The sequence below is a fragment of the Excalfactoria chinensis genome, chromosome 25, assembly GCF_039878825.1.
Source record: "Excalfactoria chinensis isolate bCotChi1 chromosome 25, bCotChi1.hap2, whole genome shotgun sequence".
Classification (NCBI taxonomy): Eukaryota; Metazoa; Chordata; class Aves; order Galliformes; family Phasianidae; genus Excalfactoria; species Excalfactoria chinensis.
The window spans coordinates 1,718,689-1,731,087 of NC_092849.1; the positions used below are offsets into that span (position 1 = coordinate 1,718,689).

The 12,399-nt window shown below is 57.7% G+C and overlaps 1 protein-coding gene across 1 annotated transcript in view; it reads right to left on the minus strand.

Annotated features, from left to right (window-relative positions):
• Positions 1–8,406: 8,406 nt before the first annotated feature.
• The window catches only part of PEBP4 (phosphatidylethanolamine binding protein 4), a 56,643-nt gene continuing 52,650 nt past the window's right edge, over positions 8,407–12,399 (minus strand). Inside the window, exon 7 of the mRNA XM_072357022.1 lies at positions 8,407–8,807. Coding sequence (XP_072213123.1) covers positions 8,716–8,807 — 92 coding nt within the window. The 3' untranslated portion in view covers positions 8,407–8,715. The remainder of the gene's footprint in view (positions 8,808–12,399) is intronic.

Here is a 12,399-nt window from a genome sequence, read left to right on the forward strand (position 1 = left end):
CTGGAGCGCCCATAGCTATCCCCCCCCACTATAGGGGTCCATCTCCCCCCCCCCCCCCCACATATACCTTCCCAATTCACCCCCATGTGTACCCAGCTGCCCCCCCCCCACCCACCAACGATCCGACCCCTCTATGGGTGCCCGGACCCCCCCCCCCCCCTCCCATGTGTTCCCATTTCCCCTATACTCTCCCCCCTGTGCTCCCATCCCCTTCAATGAGTGTCCTCTCCCTCCCCCACCCCCATTTACCCCCACACTTTGTATGGGGGGGAGCACTGCTCTGCTTTATGGGCCGCCCCTGGCACTCCAGCACCCTATAACTGCCCCAGCACCCTATAACTGTTCCAGCACCCTATAGCTGCAGCACCCTATAACTGCAGCACCCTATAACTGCTCCAGCACCCTATAGCTGCTACAGCACCCTATAACTGCACTGTCACCCTATAACTGCTCCAGCACCCTATAACTGCACTGTCACCCTATAACTGCTCCAGCACCCTATAACTGCTCCAGCACCCTATAACTGCAGCACCCTATAACTGCTACAGCACCCTATAACTGCTGCAGCACCCTATAACTGCACTGTCACCCTATAACTGCTCCAGCACCCTATAGCTGCAGCACCCTATAACTGCTACAGCACCCTATAACTGCACTGTCACCCTATAACTGCTCCAGCACCCTATAGCTGCAGCACCCTATAACTGCTACAGCACCCTATAACTGCACTGTCACCCTATAACTGCTCCAGCACCCTATAACTGCTACAGCACCCTATAACTGCTCCATCACCCTATAACTGCTCCAGCACCCTATAACTGCACTGTCACCCTATAACTGCTCCAGCACCCTATAGCTGCAGCACCCTATAACTGCTCCAGCACCCTATAACAGCACTGTCACCCTATAACTGCACTGTCACCCTATAACTGCTCCAGCACCCCTATAACAGCAGCACACCCTGCCCAGCCACCACATGGGACCCACAGAGCATGGGTAGTTTGGGATTCCCCCCCCACAGCATTGGGCAGCCTTACTGAGGGTGACCCCAAACCCTCGCAGTGGGGTTGGAGCGCATCCCAAAGGCTGAGCCCATCCCATGGGACAACCCCATTCTATGGGATCAACTCCATTCTGTGGGACAACCCCATTCTGTGGGATCAACCCCATTCTGTGGGACAACCCCATTCTATGGGACAACCCCATTCTGTGGGATCAACTCCATCCAATGGGGTCAACCCCATCCCACGGGACAGCCCCATTCCATGGGACAACCCCATCCTATGGGATCAGCTCCATCCCATTGGTCAACCCCATCCCATGGGATCAACCCCATTCCATGGGACCATGAGGTTCCCCATTGGAATCCCACCCCGAATCACACCCAACTTTGGGGTCCCATTGGAATCCTACCCCAAATCACTCCTATCCTTGGGGTCCCATTGGAATCCCACCCCAAATCACTCCTATCCTTGGGGTCCCCATTGGAATCCCACCCCAAATCACACCCAACTTTGGGGTCCCATTGCAATCCCACCCCAAATCACACCCAACTTTGGGGTCCCATTGGAATCCTACCCCAAATCACCCCCAACTTTGGGGTCCCATTGGAATCCCACCTTGAATCACACCCAACTTTGGGGTCCCATTGGAATCCTACCCCAAATCACCCCCAACTTTGTGGTCCCATTGGAATCCCACCCCAAATCACACCCAACTTTGGGGTCCCATTGGAATCCTACCCCAAATCACTCCTATCCTTGGGGTCCCATTGCAATCCCACCCCAAATCACACCCAACTTTGGGGTCCCATTGGAATCCCACCTTGAATCACACCCAACTTTGGGGTCCCATTGGAATCCCACCCCAAATCACACCCAACTTTGGGGTCCCATTGGAATCCCACCCCTAATCACACCCAACTTTGGGGTCCCATTGCAATCCCGCCCCAAATCACCCCCAACCTGGGGGTCCACCCGAATCTGGGGCAGCACTTGAGGCCGAAGGGCACAATGGGGACCCCCTTCCCTTCCCCCATAGTGGGGGTCCCGGGAGCTCTCCGTGGTGCTGAATCCCCACCCGCAGCAGGGATGGATGGATGGATGGATGGATGGATGGATGGATGGATGGGATGGATGGATGGATGGATGATGGATGGATGGATGGATGGATGGATGATGGATGGATGGATGGGATGGATGGATGGATGGATGGATGGATGGATGGATGGATGGGATGGATGGATGGATGGATGGATGGGATGGATGGGATGGATGGATGGGATGGATGGATGGATGGATGGATGGGATGGATGGATGGATGGATGGATGGATGGATGATGGATGGATGGATGGATGGATGGATGGATGGATGGATGATGGATGGATGGATGGATGGATGGATGGATGGATGGGATGGATGGATGGGATGGGATGGATGGATGATGATGGATGGATGGATGGATGGGATGGATGGATGGATGGGATGGATGGATGGATGGATGGATGGGATGGATGGGATGGATGGATGGATGGATGATGGATGGGATGGATGGATGGATGGATGGATGGATGGATGGGATGGATGGGATGGATGGATGGATGGATGGGATGGATGGATGGATGGATGGGATGGATGGATGGATGGATGGGATGGGATGGATGGGATGGATGGATGGATGGATGGATGGATGGATGGATGGATGGATGGGATGGATGGATGGGATGGATGGGATGGATGGATGGATGGATGGATGGATGGATGTGATGGGATGGATGGATGGATGGATGGGATGGATGGATGGATGGGATGGATGGGATGGATGGGATGGATGGATGGATGGATGGATGTGATGGGATGGATGGATGGATGGATGGGATGGATGGGATGGATGGCCCATTGGGATCAGCTCCTCCCCATGCGCTGAGATGTGGGGGAAGATGGAGGTATGGGGAACTGCAGGTTGGGGGGGGGATCTATGGGAGCCCTTTTGTGCCTCAGTTTCCCTATGGCCATGGGGAAGAGTCAGCTTGGATCTCAGTGGGACCGATGGCAATGCACAATGTGGGGCAGCCCCAACCTCTGGGCCATCCCAGGTCCGACCCCAAAGGATTTTCCTATTATTATCCAGATATCAGCACGGGAACGATAAGGAGATGGGAAGAAAAACTGAGCAGTGGGTCTGGAGTGCTGAGCAGCACCGCTGGGAACGAGGGGCTGTGGGGGGCTGTGGGTCACACTTATGGGGCAGCGGGGCTGTGGGTCACACTTATGGGGCAGCAGCTGATGCTGTGGGGTGAGCAGAGAGCTTGGATTTGTGGCCACAGCCCCCCCAGCACCCACTTCTCTCCAACCGAGATAGGAGGGATGGATCCGTGCAGCCCCATGGGGACACACACCGTGTAATGATCACTAATTACTGCTCATTCATTAAAGCTTCGTGCTGGGACCACCCCTTGTGCTCAGCTCACAGTGGCCTTGTTCACACTTTCCCCTATGGCTCCAGAAGCCCAACTTGCCTTCATAGCCCTGCCTGCCTTTCCCAGCCCTATAGGGCTGCAGCAATGCTGAGCATCCTCCCCACACTCAGCCCCACATGGGGATGGTGGGGGGGGGGGTTCCATCAGCCCTCAATGCTGGTCATCCCCACATCACATCTTCCCCTGCTGGCAAATGGGGTGTCCCCATCCTGACCCATATCTTGGTGGGGGGAGAGGGGGGGAGAGCAAGAGTGCTTGAGGAGTGTCTGAGAGCCGCAGATGGGGCCATAATGGAGCAGGAGATGGCGTTAATTAATGAGCAGGTTGATAGAGCTGCGCACTTAGATCATCGTCAGCTGATCCTGAACCATCCCTTCTTGTGCAAGGGCTGGCGCTGGGGGAGCTCTGCTCTGCTCACACAGGTTGGGCCTGCACCCATCCTGTCCATTCCCATTGCAATTAAGGGGTGCCCCATTGCAGTTAGGGGGTGCCCCATTGCAGTTAGGGGGTGCTCCATTGCAGTTAAGGGGTGCCCCATTGCAGTTGGGGGTGCTCCATTGCAGTTAGGTGGTGCCCCATTGCAGTTGGGGGTGCTCCATTGCAGTTAAGGGATGCTCCATTGCAGTTAGGGGGGTGCTCCACTGCAATTAGGGGGTGCTCAATTGCAATTAGGGGGTGCCCCATTGCAGTTAGGTGGTGCCCCATTGCATTTAGGGGGTGCTCCATTGCAATTAGGGGGTGCCCCATTGCATTTAAGGGGTGCCCCATTGCAGTTAAGAGGTGCCCCATTACAGTTAAGGGGTACCCCATTGCAATTAGGGGGTGCTCCATTGCAATTAGGTGGTGCCCCATTGCAGTTAAGGGGTGCCCCATTGCAGTTAAGGGGGTGCCCCATTGCAGTTAGTGGGTGCCCCATTGCATTTAGGGGGTGCCTCATTGCAGTTAAAGGGGTGCCTCATTGCAGTTAGGGGGTGCCCCATTGCAGTTAAGGGGTGCCCCATTGCAGTTGGGGGTGCTCCATTGCAGTTAAGGGGGTGCCCCATTGCAATTAGGGGGTGCCCCATTGCAGTTAAGGGGTGCCCCATTGCAGTTAAGGGGGTGCCCCATTGCAGTTGGGGGTGCTCCATTGCAGTTAGGGGTGCTCCATTGCAGTTAAGGGGTGCCCCATTGCAGTTAGAGGGTGCCCCATTGCAGTTGGGGGTGCCCCATTGCATTTAGGGGGTGCCCCATTGCATTTAAGGGGTGCCCCATTGCAGTTAGGGGGGGCTCCACTGCAGTTAAGGGGGTGCCCCATTGCAGTTAAGAGGTGCCCCATTACAGTTAAGGGGTACCCCATTGCAATTAGGGGGTGCTCCATTGCAATTAGGTGGTGCCCCATTGCAGTTAAGGGGGTGCCCCATTGCAATTAGGGGGTGCTCCATTGCAGTTAAGGGGGTGCCCCATTGCAGTTGGGGGTGCTCCATTGCAGTTAAGGGGTGCCCCATTGCAGTTGGGGGTGCTCCATTGCAGTTAGGGGGTGCCTCATTGCAGTTAGGGGTGCTCCATTGCAGTTAAGGGGGTGCCCCATTGCAGTTAGGGGTGCTCCATTGCAATTAGGTGGTGCCCCATTGCAGTTAGGGGGTGCCCCATTGCAGTTAGGGGGTGCTCCACTGCAGTTAGGGGGTGCTCCATTGCAATTAGGGAGTGCCTCATTGCAGTTAGGGGTGCTCCATTGCAGTTAAGGGGGTGCTCCATTGCAGTTAGGGGGTGCTCCATTGCAATTAGGGGGTGCCCCATTGCATTTAGGGGGTGCTCCATTGCAATTAGGAGGTGCCCCATTGCAGTTAAGGGGGTGCCTCATTGCATTTAGGGGGTACCCCAATACTCCCCTGCACCCCTTGCCCTTATATGTTCATTTTCAAAGCGTGGTCCCCACCAGATGTGGGACCTCCTTCAGTGGATGGGACCCCTCCTTTGGCTGGGAGAGTCATTAAGGTCAGAAAAGACCCCCAAGACCCCCCAAGTCTGACCCCAACCCACCCCCAGTGTGCCCACGTTTGCTCTGGGATGGGGTTGGCGGAGGGGCAGGAACCCCAGCAGTGCCCATCATCTTCTATGGACACACATAGGGGTCCTCGAGTGCCACCTTCCACCCCAATCACAGCAATGTGGGGCTCTATGGGTCCACAGCAGTGCCTATGTCATCTATGGGCTCACATAGGGGTCCTCGAGTGCCACCCCCCCCCCAACCACAGCAATGTGAGGCTCTATGGGTCCACAGCATTGCCTATGTCATCTATGGGCTCACATTGGGATCCTCAAGTGCCATCCCTCCCCAACCACAGCAATGTGAGGCTCTATGGGTCCACAGCAGTGCCTATGTCATCTATGGGCTCACATAGGGGTCCTCGAGTGCCACCTCCCCCCCTCCAACCACAGCAATGTGGGGCTCTATGGGTCCACAGCAGTGCCTGTGTCATCTATGGGCACACATAGGGGTCCGTGAGTGCCACCTATCCCCCCAACCACAGCAATGTGGGGCTCTATGGGTCCACAGCACTGCCTATGTCATCTATGGGGTCCTCGAGTGCCACCTCCCCCCAACCACAGCAACATGTGGCTCTATGGCTCTTCTCCTTCCAGCCCCGCAATGGGATCTTGTGGCCCCAGAGCCTCTTTCTCACCCCCCCATCATCAGAAGGGGAAAAAAAGAAGCAAAAGCCACGGCAGTGGAAAGTCGGGGCTGACAAACACAAACAAAACTTCCTCTGGATGCTAAAAATGACACGTAGAGACAGAGAGAAAGAGAGAGAGAGAAAAAAAAAGGTGCTATCAGTGACAATAACAGAGCGGAGCTATTTCGGGGCCGGGCTGTTCCATTGCAGCGCTGGGGTTGTGGCTGCCACTTCCCCAGGGATGTGACGTATTTCCTTTCCATCTCAAACTGATTTAGAAGCAAAACTTTCTACATTGAGGAGGTTCAGCTTCTCTTTTTCTTCCCCTCGCACCAATGGTGAAGTGAATGGAAGGGGAGGGGGGACGTAGAGGTGTGGCCAACGTCGGGTCGCTGCGGAACGTCTGCGTTGTGGCTTCCCTTTTTTCTTCTCTTTCTTTCTTTCTCATTTAGCCCCAAAGTGAACAAACAAACGGCTGCTCATATTTTCCACGCTGCAAAAAGTCTCGTGGATGGACCAGGGAGAGTTTGTGGTCACGGCCCGGGCAGCGCGGTGTCACCAACCTCCCCTCTATGGGTTGCTCTCATTCCTGTCCTCCTTGCTTCCACTTCCATCCACATCCCCATCCTCGTTCCTCTCCTCATTGAGCTCCATTTTTATCCCGTTCCCATCCCAACACCATCTGCGGTTCCATCCTCTTTGCATTCCATTCTCATCCCATCCCCATTCTTGTTCTCAGCCTCGTCCTCATCCTCCACCCCCATCCCATCCTTATCCCCATCCCCACCCTCATCCTATCCTTGTCTCTCATCCCCATCCCCATCCCATCCATCCATCCATCCATCCATCCATCCATCCATCCATCCATCCATCCATCCATCCATCCATCCCATCCCATCCCATCCCATCCCATCCCATCCCATCCCATCCCATCCCATCCCATCCCATCCCATCCCATCCCATCCCTATCCTTTCCTTCTTCCCATCCCCATTGCATCCCATTCTCATTCTATCCCTATCCCCATCCTCATCTCCACCCCCATCCCACCCCATCCTTATTCCCATACCATCTCCATCCACACTCCATCACCATTCACACCCCCATCCCATCCCATCCCATCCCATCCCATCCCATCCCACCCCAATCTCATCCCATCCCATCCCATCCCACCCCAATCTCATCCCATCCCATCCCATCCCATCCCATCCCATCCCATCCCATCCCATCCCACCTCATTCCATTCCATCCCATCTCATCCTATCCCACCCCAATCCCATCCCATCCCATCCCATCCCATCCCATCCCATCCCATCCCATCCCATCCCATCCCATCCCATCCCATCCCATCCCATCCCATCCCCATCCATCCCTTCCCCTTCCCCACTCCCATTGCCACCCCCATCCCATCCCATCCTTATCCCCAATGACTCCCACCCCCAACCCACCCCACTATGGGACTGCCCCTGTCAGGGCACCCCCCCCCCAGCCCCCCATGCACCCACCCCAGCCCCACTGTGTCCCCACCCCATTTCCATCTCCATGGAAGGTGACCATTTCCCATCACATCTTCCCTCCCCCTACAACAACAGTAATAACTGTGGTGAAGCACTGAGCACCGTGCATCCCTCCCTGCAGTGCTGCATGGGATCACCGTGCATCACTTCCTGCAGTACTGCATGGGAGCACCGTGCATTCCTCCCTGCAGCACTGCATGGGAGCACCGTGCATCACTTCCTGCAGTACTGCATGGGAGCACCGTGCATTCCTCCCTGCAGCACTGCATGGGAGCACCGTGCATCACTTCCTGAAGTGCTGCATGGGAGCACCAAGTATTGTGCATTCCTCCATGCAGTGCTGCACGGGAGCACAGTGCATCGCTTCCTGCAGCGCTGCATGGGAGCTCCATGCATCCCTCCCTGCGGTGTTGCATGGGATGCAGCAATGATTCAGCCCTGCTGGGTAAACAACCTCTTCCTGCTGCAGGGAAAGTCCCGGCCTCATCAGAGCCCTCCGGCTGCGAGGTGAAAGCTGCTCCCACTGCAGGTCGATGCATTTGGGGTGGGTTTGTGGTGAGGAGCAGCGATGGGAGCACAGCTTCACCCTCCAACCTGCGCCACGAGTCCTTCCCAGCTCAGTTGGGTTTGCTCCGAGCTCTGTGTGCCATTGGGGGGGCACGAAATGAGCGAGATGCAGCCCGCAAGGAGAAAAGCCGACTGATGGGATGGAAGCCTAATTAAAGAGCTAATGACAGGGGAGGTCCGGCGGAGCGGCCGGCGGGCAAAAAGCTCTTCTGATTTACAGCTTTAATTTCGCTTTTGCTTTCCAAGAGAAGAAAGAAGCCTCGGATGGAACCACGGAGGCTCCCACGCTGCGTCCCAGTGCCACCGCTCGGTCACATCGGGACCCGGCGGCCACAACCTGAAGGATGGATACGAAGAGCCCCCGATCCGAGGGGTTTAATTCAGCAAGCAGCAAAGCTTCGAGGTGGAGGCACCTTTGGGATGCACGGAGAGCCCCACACAGCTGGTGTCGTGTCAAGGGATTCGGGGTCCAGGGGGAAGGTTGTGGGGTCTGTGCCCCTCTAATCCTCGTAGTGTTTGGTGAGGAATTGAGTCGTGGCCACGGGGGAACCGAGCTGAAAGCGCTTCACGAAGCTCTGCAGGGACCAGGAACCTGAAGGGGAGAGAGCAGAGTGTGAGCAGAGGCTGCATCCTGCTGCTGTGTGCAAGGAGCCCGACCACATCCTGCACACAGCTCTGCATCTCCTGCAGGGACCGTGCAGCGCTGCAACCTGCTCTCAGCAGCCCCTGGGGGGTGGCAGAGGATGGGACCCTCCCCCTTCTCCCCCCCTCGCCGCCCCCACTGCTTCCTGCTGACCTTTGAGGCAGAGCTGCCCACTGCTTCCTCCGAGCCCTGGAAATCCCCACAGTGGGCATCCAAGGGGACACCCAAAGGGACACCCAAAGGGGTATCAAAAAGGACACCCAATGGGACACCAAAGGGACACCCAAAGGGACACCCAAAGGGGTATCCAAAAGGACACCCAATGGGACACCAAAGGGACACCCAAAGGGACACCCAAAGGGACACCCAAAAGGACACCAAAGGGACACCAAAGGGACACTCAATGGGACACCAAAGGGACACAAAAGGGATATCAGAGGGACATCCAAAGGGAGACCCAAAGGGACACCCAATGGGACACCAAAGGGACATCCAAAGAGACACCCAAAAGGACACCCAATGGGATGCCAAAGGGACAACCAAAGAGAGACCCAAAGGGACACCCAAAAGGACACCCAAATGGGACACCAAAGGGACACCCAATGGGATGCCAAGGGGACACCCAATGGGACACCCAGAGGGACACCAAAGGGATGCCAAAGGGACACTCAAAGGGGCATCCAAAAGGACATCAAATAGGAGACCCAAAAGGTCACCAAAGGGACACCCAAAGGGACACCAGAGGGGCATCCAAAAGGACACCCAAAGGGACACAGCTGTGGTGTCACAGAGCAGGATCAGCCCCACTGATGACCCGAACCTCCCCCTCCCATGCGCCCCCCACCTCCCCCCACGCTCTGTACCCCCATGGATGTGGATGGGGAGCCGCTGCTGTGCCCAGGATGGAGACGAGCTCATCCAACCCTGAAAGATCTCCCTTAGAAAGGATGGAAAAAGGATGGGAACCTCTCGCTTTGGGGTCTGAATCTCTCCCCCCACTCACCCCCTTGAGATACACTTGGGGTCTCTCGGGGGTCCCGCAGCCGATCGTCCTGTCCCTAAATCTGTAGATGCCTTTCATCGGCGGGATGAAAGCCCGCAGAAAACCCAAGCGGGGCTCATTGGGGGCCCCAAGGGATGGGGTGAGAACGAGACACGGCTGCTCCCCCCCTCCCTGGGGTGCCGGCAGCCCTAATTAATGTTTATGGATCCTCCCGAGAGGCGCGGATGAAAGCAGCCGGGATGAGGCTCGACTTATTACAGGGCTGCACGCAGCGGCCCCGTTGTGCGGGGTGAGGGTTTTTCCTGACCTACTTTCCTACCTGTAACTCGTGCTGTTCTCACCTCTCCCCAAGGCTCCGTCCTAAAGGAAACCCCCCCCCCAGGCATTGGGGGCTTCCCCAGGTGACTCCCAGCCCCACAACCCCCCCCCCCTCCTCCAAACCCAGCTCTATGGGGGCACCCCCAAACTGTGGGCACAGCCACCCCTCCTTTGGGTGTCCACAAATGCCACCTCTGTGCCAATAGGTCCCAATAGCCCCGTGAGTCAGTGGGGCTGAGAGAGGAGGTTGTAGGGTCACTGCCCCCCCCTCCCCTCCATCCCTCCCCCCACCCCCCGCCTGAACAATAAGGCGTTTCATCCGCACTTTGGTCCACTTTCAAGCTCGTTTCCTGCAGGATTATATCATCGCTGGAGGAGGAGGAGGGGCTCACACAGGGGAAACTGAGGCACGGGGAGCGGGCACGGCTCTGCCAACCCCTCCAGACCCACAGCCAGAGAGACGGGGGGGGAGTGATGGTTTATGGGGCTGTTTTCTGTCCCCCCACTGTACCCCCCTGCCCTGAGCCGGACCCCCAACCCCGCAGCTCTTCGGGGCCATCATTAATCAGCCCCATCAGCGCAGCTCTGCTGAGATTAATGATGTCCCAGCAGAGGTGGGCGTGCGGCCGCTGCCTGCTTCCATCCCCATTAACCAACACACGGACACTTCGGCCGGGACCATCATCATCCTCACAGCGGCCTTCCTCACTTCCCAGCCCCGAAGCCAAACCCGGCATCACCCCTCTGCTCTCAGCTCCTGCTTTCCTCTCCCGTTCCCTCTCCCTTCCAGCCCCGGTCCGACCCGAATTTCTTGCTGGGCGGATCCATGAATCATTCCCCGATGTGAATCCAGCCCCGTAAGGGGAGGATCGGCGGCACAGCGAGCCCAACAAACCCAAAAGGGCATTTAAGTGGGGGGGCGGCGACCCACCAGACGGGCCAAAGAAGGGGCTCCGACCCCCCTTGGATGTGCGAGGGGTCTCAGTGCAAAGCAAAGCCGAGTGGGGGGGGGGGTTAATAGGGAGAAGTGCCCCATATCAGCTCTGAGGCTGCAGCCCGGGTGGGTTTTTCTTTCCGGGCTGGATGCTGAATTCCCCCAACGGGACGCTGGGGATTTTCCTTACGGTCCGGGCAGTTCTGAGGACGGAGAGCAGCGATTTGTGCCGCTCCGACGGAGGTTCCGCAGCCCACAGGACTGTTATCTGCCCAGCTCCCATCCGCTCACAGCGCAGAGGCGGCCGCAGCTCAGAGCTGCTGGGGACGGAACGACCGCTGGGCCTTTATTTGGGGGGGGTTGGAGGGGTTTGGGGGGGTGGGACGGACGGAGCTGCTGCATAAAGCGGTGCGAGCGGGATCTAAAAGGATCTAAACGGAGGATGGCAGAGAGCTGAGCCGCTTTGGGGTCACAGCGCTGCGGGGTTCTGTCCGTATTGAGGGGTGGGGGTGACCGAAGGGATCTTTGAGGGGGGGGGGGAGAGGAGGGGACGATTTATCCCCCCCCTTCTCCTCCCACCTCCACGCAGCGAAACCGTTTTGCTGCAGAGCATCCCTGGAACATCCGCTCGCAAAGGGGCTGTGAGGGGTCGCCGTCGCTCCTCCTCCTCGTCTCCCCTTGACCCCCCACCCCAAACCCGGCACCGAAACGCCCCTCCTCACAGCGCCAACACCCTCAGCCCGATGTGGGTCACAGCCCCTCACCCCCCCCCCTTTCCTCCTTCGAGCCCCAACGGAGCGGACAAGCACCGACCGACCCCCCCCCCTCTAAACCCATCCCACCCCCCGCCCCCCCCCCCCGCGTTGTTTCTCCGGCTCTTTCCGCGTCCCGTCGCTCCGAGAGCGGCTCGGGGAGGTCAGCTCAGGGCGCAGTGCCCTCTTCTGGAAGCTGCGGCCCCACCGCTCCTCCCGCAACCATGGGTCCCACCGCCCCGCATCGCCCCCCACACACGGGTGATGCTCTATTGGGGGGGGGGTCTCCTTTTAAACCTGGGTGGATTCAAGCAGGGAATAAAGCGATGGAGGACGGACGGGCGGCACCGGGATGGGGGTTGGGGTTAGGATTAGGGTTAGGGGTGATGCAGGCTCTGACCTTCCCCTCCTCGTATCTGTGGGGTGAGGGCTGTGTTGGATGAGTCGCTTCTCACCCCACCTCATCCATCCTATAGGACCCTGCAGGCAGCCACAGCCCCTCCTGGGACGGCTCTTTAGGGACCCTCTCCTTAC